Source organism: Hemibagrus wyckioides, linkage group LG15, assembly GCF_019097595.1.
Source record: "Hemibagrus wyckioides isolate EC202008001 linkage group LG15, SWU_Hwy_1.0, whole genome shotgun sequence".
NCBI classification, from domain to species: domain Eukaryota; kingdom Metazoa; phylum Chordata; class Actinopteri; order Siluriformes; family Bagridae; genus Hemibagrus; species Hemibagrus wyckioides.
The window spans coordinates 18,143,229-18,160,989 of record NC_080724.1 but is presented as its reverse complement, the minus strand read 5'-3'; the positions used below and the strand labels follow the sequence as shown (position 1 = coordinate 18,160,989).

Here is a 17,761-nt window from a genome sequence, read left to right as displayed (position 1 = left end):
GGAACATCTGACACGTTGGGCGTCTCTGACCACGGGCAGGGATTGACCAATAGGAGCGCGCTTTGGGCAGAGCCTTGTAAGAGAACAGCCAATCAGATGCTGGAACGTCAACACCCTGTACAAGCTAGTTCGGCTTTACAGCGATATAGCTGCTGAATAGCGAATGGATTTTCTAGTGATTTATGAAGTGTACTAGGTAGGACGTAGGAGTCGTTATTTCATACCATATGTAGTGCACCTACGTAGGGCGTAATGATGCATTCGGGATCGAGCAATTCACCCACGTGAAGGTTGAATCCTACGTCAACGTGCAACAGTACGCCTTATGAGAAGACTTACTGTAATAAATTGTTGTATAGATAAGCTGCGTCAATAAGGATTCATCTTAAACCTTACGATTTAAACTAATAACAAATTTTGTATAACAATTTTTTGTGAATGTGTGTTTTATTCACAATTTATTGGAAACATATTTTAATAAAATTGGGTTTTTCCCAAATTTTTCTATCTATCTATCTATCTATCTATCTATCTATCTATCTATCTATCTGTCTGTCTGTCTGTCTGTGTTTTAAAACAAAGTTTTTAGCACTACTGTAACGCTAGAATTTCCCTCTGGATCAATAAAATATCTATCTATCTATCTATCTATCTATCTATCTATCTATCTATCTATCTATCTATCTATCTATCTATCTATCTATCTATCTAATCAGGGATTAACCTCTGATTAAAACCCTTATTTAGTTAGGACCAATTATTGGCATGTTCAAAACTATACCCATGTGTAGTTACAGGGACAGGGTACAGGGTACACTGTGCTATTTTAGCATCAGTCATTCATCTTCACTTTATTTTGGTTCTGCATCTGAAGCCTGTCCCAGGAACACTGGGTGTAAGGTAACATATACTGAATCAGACCATATAGACACATTCATACCTAAGGGCAATATATCATAGCCAGTTCACCTCAGTTTGAGAGGCAACCAAAGCACGAGAGGGAACTCACACAGACAGGTGGTGAACATGTGACATTCCACACGAACAGCAGCTTGAGCTCAGGATCGAACCTGAGACCCAGGAGGTGTGAGAGAGCAATGCTACCCCTGTACCTCGGTGTCACCATGTATTTTATCAGTTTTGCCATTTTGAAGAATTTAAAAAAAAAAAAAAAAAAAAAAAAAAAAACAGTGCTGAATATTAAGCACATTTATAAAATCCCTCACTGATTCCACTATTCTGGATTAGTGTCTATATGAAATACATTATATAGATTGGGCTTGAGGTCGGTAATTTTTTGCATTTTTTAAAATCTTGTACCAGTCATGAAAATCACAACTCCGCTATTATCAAAGCAATATTTGCTAATAATGTCAGAAAGTGTCAACAGGTTCAATGCAAACCTCAATGACAATTTGGCCTTCAAATGATGTGAACATGGACCTTATGTGTTCTGCTAGCGGAAAGTTCTGGATATAAAAGCTTCAACAAACAGCCACATTATTGTTGTATACATTTATATAGAGACATTTGTATATATGGATTATGTTCATAAACCCGTACTGTGTGGAATCTATTTTACATCTAAAAAGTTTGTGATGCCCTGCTATACAGTACAGAATACCCATAATCCCATTTGAGGTTTGTAGGAAACTGTGGTTAGAGTAGTATTTTAGAAACAGGATCTGATTGCTCCCCATGATGGATACAGCAACAAGGTTACTTACGAGAAGATTCTTTTGTGTAAAAACTAGAACAAAAACTCTTCCAAGAGTTTCATTCATAGTTTTAAAAATGACTTTAAAATGAATGTTTATGCTCTAAATCTAAAACTAGTTTAATGGCTTAATCAAACTGATTATTTTTCAGCAGTTTATAATTTGGTGCAAAAAACCCCACAAACATTTAAAACCTTTGTTTTAATCCAGGTCCTTAATCTTTGTTAGTGCAAACCAGTCCATATTAATGAGAAAAGTGAAATTAAATGCAGGCTGAATCAATGTATGTATTTTAGATATTGACTATGTCAAAAATTTATTCAGTTTGCATTTAACAAGTGCTACATTAACACTGGATTTGATATGAGATGTAATTAGTTACACGGTAGCTCTACCATTGGCAACGTTTTTTTGTTTTTTTTCTCTTTCACCTCAGACATTATCATAAAACGACACAAGTAATGACAGGATTAACAAGTCAGCAGTGTGTGAATAAATATTACAGAGCTCAAGCATGTAGAGAAACACCCATGATCACAAAAGCAGCAGAAGCTCATTCTTTCGTTAACAATCACCAGACATTGTGTTAACACAGAATAAACATTATGTATCTATGACATTAGTGTTGCAAGTTTATGTCAGCATTCACATCTTTTAACAACATGTAATCAAGGTCGGAAATGCAGTGATTCCTGGTGTGAGATCACAACACTGTGTTTACATCTCTGCACTAAACTCACATTATTGGTGTATTCATGATTCATGGTCATCACCAGTAATTACGTTTGTGGTTGATTTCTGCCGACAAATCTTAGGGAACTCAATCGTTGGGATTTGGATTGGCATCAGGATACTGGGAGAGGTCAAAGGTCAACACCTTGCTGATGACACAGTCTCCTTGCTGCAGAGAAATAAATTAGTTGTAAGTGTTACTGCACACAGTGTTAACACAACTTATACCACAGTGCAGCTGAACTGTGGAATGGTGTTTACTAAGACATTTAGATTTTGGCACATTACGGAATATAATTGGAATAAATGTTTGTTTGATTCAGAACGTGACTCCGCTTCATGCTGGACCACACTTTATCACTCCATCATTGGTTATTCTCTTCTAACATGCACACCCTTAAGGCAGTGTACGTGTAAAGGGGTGTACTAATTATAAAAAGCTAATTATTTTTTTAATTATTTTTAGGTATTTAGGTATTCGGGTTCAAAGACACATACACACACACCTCAGGGTAAACTCCTATAAGAGAATCAGCCTTGGTATAAAACTCTTCTTTCAGTGAAATGACGACTGCCTGGAAGTTTTGGAGCGACTGGTCTTTTATGTAATTGGCCACCTGCAGGGAATAAACAGCAAAAATTCTTCTATAGAAACATCGTAAAAAGAAAGAAATGTCATTTCAGTGAATTCAGAAATATTGTGATCTAATCATAGAAAACATGCACACACCTTGCCAATGTTGGTGTTATCAAGCGCAGCATCGATCTCATCGAGGACGAAAAAAGGAGCAGGCTTGTAGCTAAAATGCAAATTCTCATTGGAATAAAAAATGTCATGTGAAATATACTGTATATGCTGCCGTGCAGAAATCTTAACCCCCTTCATGAAAATGAATGTACTGGATAAACAGGTTAACCAAATGAAATATTAAATGCTTAAATGTTTGTAGAGAATTATTGGCACCCTCATGGTAAATACCGTATACTGTACATACTATACAGTATGCATATAGTCTGAATCTATCGCACAGTAATGTCTCAGACTATTCAGAAAATTTCACCATCCTTTATCCATTTTGAATTAATTATTACCTAAAACCCATTAGCATTACCTGAAAACAGAACTGGGTTTCTGGTTGTGTGATGTTTTTTTTTTTTTTGTCATATCTGCTAACATCCATCTTTCTTTGTGTCACCTGGATAAAAAATGAGTCTGAGTCTGCTAGGTTTGTCCACCCTGCTCTACAACTAGATCCTGGATCCTTTTTACCCGGGAGACTTTCATCAGTCTGTCAGGATCAGCAACACCACCACCAGACTGAACACCAGTGCTTCCCCAGGGTTGTGTACTCAGTCCACATGCTGACTCATGACTGTGCGGCAAAGTACAGCTCAAATCACATCAGCAAGTTTGCTGATGACACTACACTCATCAGCAACAATGAGTCAGCAAACAGGAAGGAGATGGAGTAGCACACAGAATGACGTAGAATCAACAATTTATCTCACTCACCACTACACATCAATGGAACTATGAAGAGAGTCAAAAGCCTCACATTTCTTGATGTCTGCACATGATGGAGGACTTCCCTGGACTCTCAACACCACCCGCATAGCCAAAACTGCCATACTTCCTATAGAGGCTGAAGAAAACCAACCTCCCCTTCAAATCCTCACCACCTTCTACAACAGAGAGATTAGCTGTCTCATCATGTGGTACAAGAAAAGCACAGCCTCTGATTATCAGACCATAGAGTAGATTCTGAGAACAATTTGAAAGATCGGATTCTCGGATCGGATTTGAGAGATTGGCGTCTCTCTACAAGCCATCACCACCTCATACAATCGCTTAATCCTCGAAGCTGCCAGCATTGCAGACAACTCCTCTGACCCCTCCCACCTCTCTCATGGACTCCTCCTGCCATCTGGTAAAAGATACAAAAGCATCCAAGCCACCATCATCATCACCATCAGCTTCTACCTTAAGGCAGTCCTGAGCAAGTGAGAGTACCATACCTGCTGCTTCCCAACACTCACCTTGGCTAGGGAAACACCTCACCCAGTATCACTCGATACCACTGCACACTGCAATTTACAAAGCTGCACCAGACATTATTTATTCATGAGCTGCCAATATTGCTGATATACTTATTGCTGCTACACTACGCAAAAGTCTACAGACCATATTCTGTGTATTTATTGTCCTGTGTATTAAGTGTTCTGCATATACTGTTCTGTGTATGTATTGTCCTGCACTCGTCTCACACTTTTTTATGCATTTGCACTTTATGTAGTCTGTTATGTATTTCACCATGCTCCTGAAACAACATTTTGACATTCTGTTCCAGTGTGTACAAGTTTTTTGTTTTGCCACAGGCTTTTTTCACGTAAGAGAACTACCCACGTTTACTGGGGACTGACAAAAAGGGTATCATTGATTTTGGAACAGGTCGTTTTTTTGTAATTTTGTTGGGAAAATTAAGTGGATTGTTTGAATGAAATTTGAATCGAATGACCGAATTATTCCATGCAATATTTATTTCTTACAACTATTTGGGCTCATTCGTTATGAAGGGTGCCAATAATTCTGGAAGCTATTGTAACTTTCTTATGGTACTGTTAGTTACAGGGAATATTCTGTATTTTATATATGTTACCTGTGAATGGCGAAAAGCAGAGCGAGGGCTGCCACTGTCTTCTCACCTCCAGACAGGTTGTCCATCGGCCGGAATCTCTTTCCAGGAGCTACGCAGTTGTAATTGATGCCATCCAAGTATGGTTCCTCAGGGTTCTCTGGGCCTAGGAATGCCTGCAGTGGAATTTTTTAATACAACAAATTAACTGTTTACACTTATCAAGCCTGGATAATAAATAAGAGCTTGGGCACAGGTCTAAACATGCAAGCAAGTGCAAAACTAAGGCATAGAAATAAATGTTAATAGCATTTGTTAAATTGTAGCATTAAAATATTAATAATGAACAAGAAATATTAAAAATCAAGAGACAAAAGAAAAGAAGAGTAGGAACAAAAGTTAAGGGGCTGAACCGAGAACAGGTACACACATTAAAGAACTGACCAATAATAGGACTGGGGTGGAGTCAGGACCAAAACCATACCAAATGATGTGTACTGAGACATACATAGTGAATGTGTGATTACCACAGACAATAACTTTAACATGTCTTCTTGTAGTGTAAAAAGACCCAAGTACTGTTTGCTCAACCCTCACTCCAACTCAAGTCCAACACTCACTCTAACTGAAAAGCTTGTTCACGCTTTTATTTAATTCATATTAAATGTATTTGTATAACCCAGGTCTGTCCGGGGTAAGAATTAATGGCTTGATCATATGTGGATGGCACAAAGTCCCAAGAGTTCATTAACTGGATATAAAAATTATATTTGGAAGGACATAAAGTAATCTTTCTCTCTCTACACACATAAATACAGCATCTATCTATCTGCTTAACATAAGACCTGAAAGAAATCAACGATTATCATTAGTCTTCCATTATAAGTCAGATTTGAGTTAACACATCTTTTGTTCAGAATCTTTGTTTGTGGTAAATCTAATACGCTGCAAATGCAGTCAGTAAAGATCAGGCTGAAAAGTACTGGGTGACTGCTTAAAGACAGCTGTATTGATCTTAAAAAGTACTGTTTTCGGAGGTTTTCAGACCTGTGCACTGCTGTTACGAGAGAGGGCTTTGTAGATTTCATCAATATTGGTGGCAACAGACTCGAAGCAGGTATTAAATCGGTCAAATCTCTCCTTCTTAATCTGCTCAAATGCCTGCTTGGCCTTCTTAGCTCTCTTTCGTGCTGCTTCAAACTCTGGGGGGACAAAAGTACAGACAAATTTGAGTGAGAAACTAGGCTCACATGCAAAAGTTATTCAGATGGAAGATGCATTCTGTGCTGAATTAGTTAAGACTGAGAAGGAGCTTTGAGAGATGGAGAGATTTTAAGAAAGCTTATGAGAAAATTTCGAACAGAAAGGATAAGATGACAAAGTGCCAGAGGTCACTAGTGTTTCTGTCACATACTAAACATCAAGAGACTCAGATTGATAATGGGATGGACAAAAGGTCTGAAGACATTGAAAAACATTTATCTGCAATGGATGAAGCTGTTAAATTTGAAAAGAATCTTAAAGAAATTGAGAAAGGTCTACAGGAAAATGTGGAAGAAGCTCTCCACTGCAAAACAAAGCTTAGAGAAAAACTAGAGCAGATTCCCATTCAGAACTAAGATTGATTTGGACAGAAAGTTAAAGGGAGTAAATGCTTAATAGCTGTTAAAACCTATTCTAAAATTTAGACAAGCCCAATAAGAAAAAAATCCAAATCTGGACATTGCTGCCTCAGAGGCTGCAGCGACAAGCTGCAATAAATAACTCTGGTGAAGAGAGAAAAACTGAAACTGCCCCCTGCTGTCTAAAATGGAAAATTACAGCAGCATCAAGCAGGCAGGTCAGAAGTGAATTAGGACAAAAAGATTGACGAGTGTTTTGGGGGAGTGATAGAAATGTGGGTAGTTGACACTTATTCATTCCTACAGAAAGTGTTCAATAACACTCAATTAAATTTGAGAAATGTGAGATAGTGTAGCAAAAAGTGATGTTTCTGATGTTAGAGATGTTGCTAGGAAATTGAGGAAACAGCTAATATTTGAGCACACGATTCTGTACATTGACATTTTTCCACGGATAAAACACTAACTGTGCTTAACTAACATTAACTAGTCATCTGGCTAACAAGATTTTAGCCAATTTCATTTAAATATATGCTGTAATTACCGCTAGCAAATAGACTGCATCTTCATTAGAAGTATTTGGACCAACTGTTTTCTTTAAAACTATTTGCCGAAATTTTACCCATCAAACTGCATTCTGTTGCTAGGCAGATTATGCATCAGCTCAAACAATTCTCAAAGCTTGTATAAAATTTGTATTTCTACGACATACAATATTCACAAAATATGTAAAACTTTTAATTGTTTGCATTACCTTCTCAGCTAGTTGGCTAATCAATGACAGATAGCAGCATTTGGGATATCCAGATTGCTAATAGCCATAATAAATATTTTGCCGGGAAAATATGACAGTACGAGTGTGTCAGCTGTTTAATACCAAAATGGTTTGCTGCCTCTGAGGTAGGTTTTTGAAAAGGTCTGACCACAGGTTTTTAAGCAATCAACTTTGTTCTGCCTAAAGATGCTTTCAGAAATATACTGGTGACTTTCCAAAAATTTACAATTTCTCAGTGATCTTTAGTCAGAAAAAATATAAAGCCAGCATAAAGTGCTTTGGCTTACCATCGCTGGTCTCCTGAAACTTGTCCCTGACGCTCTCCAGTTTCTCCATGGCCTTCATGTTGGGAGCGCTGATGCGCTGGAGGATGCTCTGCTGCTCGTTCAGCCTCTGCTGCAATGTGTTCATCTCAATCTTGATCTCTTCCTCACACAAAGCATCCTGTTCAGAAAGAGGATGACTTCTGTGTGCTTTACATGTATAACAATACAGTATGAGTTATAGAAATTGCATTAAGATTGATTTGGAATTTTTGTTGTAAGCTAATAAATACTTTGAGGTCTTCATGTAGGTTGCTGTAGTCGATTTCAATAAGTGCCTCCTTGGCATGCACAGAGCTAGAGGTTTTGTGGCTGCTGATGGACTCATCAACTTGTGAACCTCCCTGCACAATCCACAAGGCAATAATAAGCCAAAGCCTTAAAAAGAAAACAACTCTTAGAGCGATAAAATGTTCTTGGTTGTCAGCTTGCAGATATCTTAAGGGTCCTCTTGGAGAACCTCAAAGAAACCTACAAAAAAGGGCTTCCTTGTTATATGGGTTTCTAAGCGGAACCATTTCCAGAAGCTACCTTAACAATCCAAAGAACTAAAATTGGTTTATAGTTTGAGGAGTTTAGTTTTTAATGAGCACTCTACCTCTTCCCGGCTGATGTCATCCATGGTTCCTGATTTGAGGGGCAGTTTGATGTCCTGCATCTTGCAGGCCTGTAGAAGATTGTGCCTGTCACTGCGTTTCTGCTCAAGCTTCGTCTCAATAGCTGTCACCTCTTTTTGGAGCTGAGTCAGCTCTCTAGAAGTATCATGTAGTCAGAAAAATGACAGATGATAAATCCCAACACAACATAACAGCTCTATGCTTAGATCATCAAACCTGTCAAATTTAGATAGTACTGATGGTAATTATATTTTCTCACTTGTTGGCAGACCCTAGTTTCTTGCGGATGTCCTCCATCTCTCGGTTTTTGTCATTGACTTCTCCTTTTTTAGTTAGGTGCTGGTTTTTGAGGTCCTGCAACTGAGCCATGGTCTCGTCAATGATCTTCATTTGTCTGTGCTCTTCCTAAGTGGCAAATCAAATAATCAAGGAAGATCATCATCATCATCATCATCATCTTCTTCTTCATCATCATCAGGAAACACTAGATGAGAGGCAGGAATACACCCTAGATGGTACAACAGCCCATTGCAGGGCACCCAGCACACAAAAATTCATACCTACATGTAATTTAGCATAGCCAATTGATCTACCAGTATGTTTTCAGAGGTAGGAGGAAACCAGAGAATACATGGGGAGAATATGCAGAACTTTATCTGGACAGTAACCCGAGTTCAGGATCGATCCAAGGACCCTGGAGCTGAACTGACTTCCTTTGCCATTACCTTCTTAAGTCTTTCAATCTCACTCTCATCCTTCTTCACAGTCTGCTCCCACATCATCACTTTCTCCTGGTCCTCCTTCAGTTGGTTCTTCTCATAATCCAACTGAATGGCTAAGCGGGTCTTCTGGGTCTCAAATTCAAGTCTGTAATATTATGAAGGTGAAATGAGTAGGCAATAGATGTGTAAAGTCCAAATGTCACAAACACTCACCGTTTTTTGGCAATCTCATTCTGTCTTTTAACTTTCTCCTCTTCAAACTCTCGAATGTTTCTCACTCCAATCTCCTTGCAGAATTCCACAAAAACCTCATCCTCCACCTAGAAAGCAGTAGTTCATAATTTTAGCCATTAATTACTTGGTCCAAAACTAAACCAAACACTCAGATGAAGATGTCACTAATAATGAGTAACTAATAATAATAATAATCAATTAGTACCATTTCATATTGTCCTCATAAGGTATTCCTAGGTATGTCTGATTCCATTTTCCAGCCCACATTTTTGCAACTCTCACACAGCTTCAATCAAGCCTCTAGTTACCTATGTCTGCAATTTTTATATTACACAACTCATGAAAGCCTCCCATGAGTGGTGTAGTTGCATAACATCCAATCCATGTCCATACCAGATTCATGCGGTCTCTCAGCTGTGTGATGTCTCTCTCACGTGACTGGATGATTCTCCTGATATCATTGATTCTGGGTCCAAAATTTGCCAGTTCGCTCTCCAGCTTTGACTTCTCCTACAAACAAAGTCAGTTAACCATAGCTCAGTGGAATAAGGACTTTTAGACTATTTTACCAAACAACAACACATTTTCTTCAGGGTACCTGCATGTTGAGGGACAGGTGACGTGTTTTGGTCTGTTCCAGGTCACTCTGAGAGTACTTCAGTCTCATTTGTAAGCCATGGGCCTGAGACTGCACCTGCCTCAGCTCTGCTTCCTTCCTCTTTGCCTTCATTTGCTCCTGAAAAGAGAAAATTTCCAAAGACGAGTAACAAAAACTTATAGCACAAACTGCCTTTTAATGTCTGCATTCATTCTATTTTTAGAATAATTCTGATTTCTATATCGAAACCTGTGTTTACCTTAAGCTCCTCTGTTAGCTTTTCTTTTTTGTCTTTGAGTTTGTCCACAGCTTTTTCATCCCAGCGTCGAGCCTTGGCTTTGAGGTCACTTGCTCCTCCAGAGATCACCCCAGACTTTTGGAAAAGAGTGCCATCCAAGGCTACAGTCTTGAGAAACCCAGCCAAAGTGTTAATACTGACTACTGAATACTGTATATACACATACACAAAACCTGTTCTTTTGTATGTGTGCCATACAGATTTTCCTGATTTCCTTCACCTTATGCCTATAAGGCCCTCCAAATGCGATCCTACGTGCATCTTCAACATTCTCACACACAAGAGCATTTCCACAGGCGTACTGCAAAGCTTTCTTAATGTGAGGTGGCTCATAACGAATTACATCAATCACCAGTTTGGCTCCTCGCAGCTCCCTCAGTTTTTCATCAGTGGGTTTCACCTTCAAGGAGGAACAGAAGAGAAACAAATTATGACTAAAAAATGACTGAAACCTCTCAACTAATGTTCAGTTTCCACTCCAGGCTGTACCTCTAGGTAGTCCAGGGGCAGGAAAGTCTCTGGTTCTCCTCTTTGCTCTTTGATGTACTGGATGCAGTCTCTACCTGTCTTCTCTGAGTCCACAATGATGGCATCCATGTTTTTTCCCAGAACTTTAGTCACAGCAATCTGATATTTCTTTTGTGTGGGCTGGCACAGGTCAATAAGTCTGCCATACTGATTAGTTAAAGACATTAGGCGAGGAATAAAATACTTGCTGTTGCAGGAAAATCATCAATGACAACAGGACATTACTTCTCCTCTTATACCACAGCAATTTGCCAACAATTGCATTAAAGAACAACACATCCTACTTTTTATTAGTTACATTTAATGTGGAGAGTTAATTCCAGTTCCAATCAGGTTATAGCAGCAATAAACAGTCGTTCCTTCACTGGTCTCACTGTTTCATTAGGTTTTAATGCCCTATGAACTACCTGTGTTTTACTATAGATGTATACATGATAGCTGATATTTAACAGCACTAAGACCTTTCACAGTTTGCATCACTCTGCCTTTCTCTGTTTTCTACATGAAATTCCAATTCTAGCAATAATTCATTACTCTGAAACTGTTACTGCACATACTATGGGCTATCAGTCTGTCGTCAGCTTCTTTGGGAGATATTTATATTGTCAGAGCAAAATTATAAAAAAAATATTTATCCAAATTGTGTCTGAAATGTCAATTTCCAGATATTAATTTTTATTTAATTACTTTATGGAATTGTTGTATACAAGCAATATGTCACTTGCACACTTGTGCTGGACTGAATATCACCACAGCTGTGATTACCTGCAGCCTCATGCCTATGGCTGAATCACAGCCATGCTGATATTCACCATATAGCAGTCTTGCTTGTGCAATATTGATTACTTAAAACATTATTGAGCACATTGATATAAAATGATGACTACCAGAGCTGCTGTTAGAAAACCTTTTGACCAGTCAGAATCAAGACATAATCAATGCTGTAGTAGTAGTGTAAATAGATTTAAACAGGTAGACTGAAAAGATTAATAGTATTTAATGAATTCACTCACTACAGAGCCTGGGTACAACCTCTTGATGCTCTCCATGATCTCTGCTTTGCGTTGTTGACGGCTATTTTCCTGCCTGTCAATTCTTGCATCCCCAAGTTGCTCCATCACCTGGTTGAAGAGATTATTATCATCATCATCATCATCATCATCATCATCATCATTATTATTATTATTATTATTATTATTATTATTATTATTGTTGTTGTTTGTGACTTTTTGCCTGATTTAATTCCATGTTTATTTCATCAATCCTCCTTTTGGCAAGCTCCACTTCCTCAGTCAGCTCCTCTTCCATCCTCCTTTGTTCATCTAACGACTGCCTGGTGAGAAATAACTGAATAATTCATTTTGAAATACTGGAATAAGTATTCAATAATTATAAGTTATAAGTGAAATGAATCAAGGTTAAACAAATGGGTAAGGGTACCTGCTGGTCGTAATGTAATCTTCCAGTTTCTCAATACGCTTCTGGTTTTCCTCAATCTCTCTGATTTTCTGCTTGATTTTGGCCTGCAGTGTACAACAGTAATGCAACGTAACAATATCAGTGTGTGTATAATGTCCCCCACAATGGCCCCTTTCCCATTTGCACTTAATTACTCAGTGAATTGAAAAACGCTTTAGTGTGAGCACATTTCAGAGTTACAATTTGAGAAGGGGTGATGTAGAATTTCCTAGAAATTGTCAGATGAACTCATGTGTGAACAAAGGAAGATAGAGAAGAGAATGATGTTCTGACTATTTATCTGACTTGTTATGAAAAATTAAAAACAAGGAGCCTAATGTCAAATAAAAGAACATAATTTGCAGGAATTGGAACAATTCAGAAGTGAAGAAGTTATTAAACAAATTCTGTCATATGAACGGTACAGTACAGGATTGAATGAATGACCAGTAGATAGAAGACAAATCATGATATAAAAATAAAAATGTCTATTGTATCTGGTCTATTGTAAATGTCTATTATATCTGGTGTAATAAGACTTTAATGGCAAATGTAAATAGCCCAAAGAAGAGAAGTAACGGTATGACAGGAAGACACCAGGTTTGACATATTGCTAATTTAAGTTGCAGATTTAATATGACATAATTATAACTAAAATGTGCATTTATTAATTAATATCATTAGTGTGCATCTACCTCAGTCTCCACTTTCTTTCTCTCCTCTAGATCCAGTCTGTCCTGGTCAGCTTTTTGATCCCGGTTGAACTTCTCCAGCTCTTGGGCCAGAGTGGCTGCTCGCTTACTTGCCTCCTCCTTCAGCCTGTGGTACTGCTTCACCTGCAAGCCATTTTGTAGTAAGATACAGGACAAAATAAAATGGACTAAAAAAGTGAAAACGATTAGAAAAACACAGTTAATAAATGTGATGGACAAACTGTGTATCTGAGTGATGCTTCTTAAAACAAACACATATTTCAGCCTCTTCCCTCTGACAGGATGTGCCTTTCCCTCAACTAGAATAGCTGGCTAGAATAAATGATGTGTACTGTTGATATGTTCAGATTTCAAGAAAATCTGTATTTTAAATATTTACATTTTACGCTCTTTCTGCACTCTTGCGATCATGACTACAATGTCATAGCTCTCTTTTAAAATTTACTTACATACATTTAGCCATTAAGAATCTTAAATCTTTATAAATGGTGTCTCTTTTTGTTCAGCAAACCATATTCTTTATAAAAGCTGGTTGTTTCTTTGCAGGTTGTTTCTTTGTATAATTATAAAACAAAGTGTTTTTCTATCTGAAACTTTGTACTGGTTTCTTTATACAGGGAACTCCTTTGCACTGCTAAAAAGTATAAACCAAATTCTTGGTTTACAGGCATGTGTTGTTTTTAGTATATTTTAGCATTTTCGCATTTTAGCAAGTATTTTTAGTATACTTTTTAAAGCAAGGATCTCTTGCTTTAAAAAGTATTGTTATACTTGTTATACAATATAAATTGTTATATTGTTGTTCATTGGACAATTGTTAATTGTCCAATGAACCCTTGAAGCGAGTGATTGTATTAAATAGATACGTTTTTGGTACAAACTCTACATTATTGGTAATTATTCCTCTTAATGAAACATGACAACAATTTAATATACTGCTGAATGTTGATAAACTAGTTATTGGTACTTGTTTCTGTAGGGAACAATCTGATGAACAGTTCTAAATTGTGGTATGACCAAAGAACTATTAAGTGTCCAAAATTTTCTAACAAGCATTATGTATTTGGGGTAAAGGGATTTTGGGGAGCTAGGAGCCATTAAATAACTTATAAACCCTTAAGCATTACCTTTATTTATATATATATTTACCTTAGGATAGTGTGTGGTAATTATTGGTAATTGGGCATTTAAATTTGAGCTAAACTGTCTTGTTTCTTGATGCTCTTAAATAAGGGCTGATGTAGGACTCTTAATCAACTTGCAACCATTTATAAAAGAGATAGTAATATTTTGGCCTTCTCTAAACCACAGCAGTGTTTACAACAATGTTTAAAATTTCTAAGAGTGTACATCACATACAGAGAGGGCAGTGGAAAGAAAATGGACCTGAAACTGAACTGACCTGGTTCTCCTCCAGAGTGAGGTCCTGGCCTTGACTCTGAGCCTCCTCCTCCATACGCTCCTCAAACTCCTGCCTGGCCATCTCCACAGCTCCCTGTTCTCGGTCCAACTCTTCCATGTCTGCTTTACGCTTCTTGTACATCTTCTGAGCATTCTGCAAAGACTTGCGTGCCGCCTCCAGCTTCTTTATCTTGTGCGAGGTGTTCTCCTTGGCCTTGATGTACTGAGGCCGTTTCTGGTTCAACTCAGCATCCTTCTCTCTGTAGGAAGCAGACAGTGGCTTTAGACTGACAGAAAATTCAGGAGCATAACCTTTGTTTAAGAGTAGAGAAGTTATTACGATGTATTTTATTCTAATGTAGTTTATCTGAATCTACTTTATCTCAGATCTCTAAACACAGCTGTAGGATTTTGAAGAATTAAGTCAATGGAAAGTTCCTTGTCACACACTTTATCTCCTTTTCCACATTCTGCTGCTCTCTCATCATCCTCCCCAGTTCTCTCTTCTTGTCCTTCAGCTCCTCTTCAATATGATCCATCTTCTTTCTATCTTTTTCAATTTCCCGGTTACGCTGGGACAGCTCTCGGTTGAGTTTCTCAATTTCAGACTCATTGTGGTAGAGCTTAAAAAGCTGTAACTGAACATTAGCTCTAACAACCTCGTCCTTCAGCCTCTGGTAACGCTCAGCCTGGAAATGAGAGATGGATTGATTTTGTTTTAGGCGATAAGCATAAGCACGTAACATGCAGAATTAAACAGCACAGGATGCGCAGATAAACTTCAGATAATCTGATGTGCTATTCAGATGTCAGCAGACCTCCTCTTTCTCCTGCTTGGCCTCTTTGCGCTCAGCTGCGATGTTCTTCTTACGGTGGTAATTGAACTGGGTGTCCTCTTCTGCCTTCACCATCTCTTTCTTCCTGCGGTCATACTCCTGAGCTAGTTCCCCAGAGCGGGAGATCTCTTCAAACAGAGCCGTCCTCTCCTTGGGGTTTTTCATGGCTATGGATTCAACGGCACCCTGTGAGAAGAAACAGTGTACAGAAACAGAAACAGTAAACTGTGAGCAGCAGGTTGTAAAGATGATGTTGTCTGGGTTAACGTGTCTTGACAGGAGCTAGTAAGTGGGTGGGAATAGGCAAATGAGCAAAATGGAAGAAAATGGGGCAAAATAAGTGAGGCTTTTGATAGTTTCACATTTGTTATGCAGGAAAATCAGGACCAGAGAAATGCATCCATCCATCCATCCATCCATCCATCCTTTTCCTCTACTGCTTATATTACACTGGGTTGAGGATAATCTGGAGCCTATCCAAAGGCAGACTCACACACTATGGACAATTTAAACATGCCGATCAGCCTAAAACAAATGTCTTTGAGGAAATCCTCCAAAACACAGGGAAAACAACATAAAATATTTACTGTATTATAGTACCTGAAATACTAGGAAGTTCCTGGCCTTGATGAGGATTCCCAGTTTCTCCAGTTCCTCACTATACTCTGACAGTCCAACCACCTTGTTGTCAATCCGGTATTCAGAAGAAGCACCTAAAAACATATCAAAACAGTTTATCTTAACAGTGATCAAATTATTTAATGAGATTAAAACAACAACAGACGTTTACTGTACCGATTATAACTCGTGTGAATGTGCGCTCATCACCGTCATCCTCACAGTACACCATACTGACACATGCACGGTTAGCTGCAGGCTTTCCTACCGGCGCACCGTGGATCAGGTCTTTCAGTGTTTTAACACGGAGGTTACTGGTCTTTTCTGCCAGGACAAAACTGATGGCATCCATCAGGTTGGATTTTCCTAAATAACAAAGTTCAAATGAGAGTTACAATGAAAAGATCTGAAAAGGTCCAGGGTTTTTTTTTTTGCTGATTTTTGTTGTATAAAGAGGAAAAATGTGCTACCAATACAACAGGGTACAGGACTCCATGCATATTACCCACCCCTAACATATCATAAGTGCAGTATTAAATTAGACATGTTTATAGCGTATAGTTAAATAACTAAATGGGAAGGTTGCATCAGGCTTAAAACCTGTGCCAGATCAAATTTGCAGACCAGATGATCCACTCTGGCGTCCACGAACAGGGAGCAGCCAAAAGAACAACAGTAGTTAAAAATTGAATTATTGCAAATTTATATTGCATCATTTACTTATGTATATCAAATAAAATGATGTTTTGTGTCTGAGCTCTGTAGAGAGAGGGGCGTGTCTCATGGCAGACAGAACGTAACATGAAGCATGATGTCTATTAGCGCTTATAATCATAGCATAAGACTCACTGGTTTAATCCGACATTCTGGAAAACTGTCCCACTCCGCTGGACAGGAAAAACAACCGCTAAATGTATGGAGCAAGGAGCCCGCGTTAATCAGCCTTATATCCACCTGTGTGTCAACAATAACAAAGACCCGTCACTTACCCGAGCCGTTTGGTCCGATTATAGCCGTGAATTTGCGGAAAGGTCCGATTATCTGTCGGCCTTTATAAGATTTGAAATTTTCAATCTCAATTAGTTTCAGATAGCCCATTTTGCCAGGTGCTGCAACACGTTAAGCCCTGGTGTGATGATAAACAGAGAAGTGCTTGACTGCAGGTTTGGGGCGCTGTGTTTGGATGCAAGGATGATCTGTTTGCTGCTGATGTCAGAGCGCTTTAAAACGGCAGTGTTGTGAAAATGCGACTGTTTGTGTTTCAGAGCTGTGTAATCTGCCGCCTGGGTCTCGCGCGCCCCTTTTTCGTTGACGCACATTGCAGTGACAGGGCAAAATAATAGTCCTCTATAGGCATTCCTATCACAACCTTTTTATCTACACACCCCACCCCACCTCCAAGCTTAGTCTTGCTATTGCTTTTAGCCTTTAAATGCTCGTAAAGCATGTTTTCATTTCTGTGAAATGAATCCAAAAGTAGCTATAAATGAAGGCACTGTCTGTGGTGCTGAAATATTAAAGACAGAGAAGAGAAGAGAAGAGAAGAGAAGAGAAGAGAAGAGAAGAGAAGAGAAGAGAAGAGAAGAGAAGAACATGTGTGTGCCAACATGTTCAAGATAATACAAATGACATTAAATCTATTATATAATTCCAATAAATCCATAATATGTAATTCAGAAAAAAATATATGTATTAAATATCTACATGTGAATAATTATGGCAAGCTGGACACAACTTAACACTTTGTTTTCTCTAGTTTGTGTTAAAGAACTTAACAGGAGCAGTGATAGGGGAGAAGAGCAGGATGGAAAAAATAGAGAGAAGTGGAAAAGCACAAAGAAACTAGATCTGAAATGAAAGTCTGCTTTCTTTCGTTAAGGCAAATCTGCTTTCAAATCTGAATGAGCTTTTCCACCTTACAAACAGATGAGCAAT

General features: G+C 38.3%; 1 protein-coding gene across 2 annotated transcripts; it reads right to left on the bottom strand.

Moving 5' to 3' along the window:
- Positions 1-2,004: 2,004 nt before the first annotated feature.
- smc1a (structural maintenance of chromosomes 1A) lies at positions 2,005-17,113 on the bottom strand. 2 transcript variants are annotated; one of them, XR_009206718.1, is made up of 26 exons: positions 16,816-17,113; positions 16,004-16,192; positions 15,809-15,921; positions 15,191-15,394; positions 14,823-15,061; positions 14,374-14,632; positions 12,954-13,094; positions 12,241-12,323; positions 12,034-12,133; positions 11,814-11,921; positions 10,762-10,947; positions 10,493-10,672; positions 10,234-10,380; positions 9,975-10,112; positions 9,770-9,886; positions 9,356-9,462; positions 9,146-9,287; positions 8,680-8,825; positions 8,402-8,555; positions 8,037-8,147; positions 7,768-7,924; positions 6,131-6,285; positions 5,154-5,259; positions 3,181-3,250; positions 2,957-3,067; positions 2,005-2,619 (listed from the first exon to the last, which is right to left on the bottom strand). XR_009206718.1 is itself a non-coding variant. In XM_058409312.1 (26 exons), exons 1-26 carry the CDS (start codon positions 16,922-16,924, stop codon positions 2,539-2,541), a joined length of 3,699 nt encoding a protein of 1,232 aa, XP_058265295.1. In that variant the 5' UTR covers positions 16,925-17,113; the 3' UTR covers positions 2,005-2,538. The 2 variants fall into 2 exon arrangements, 1 of the variants encoding a protein (XP_058265295.1); XM_058409312.1 differs by having other exon boundaries at positions 5,108-5,259.
- Between the last annotated feature and the right edge of the window lie 648 nt (positions 17,114-17,761).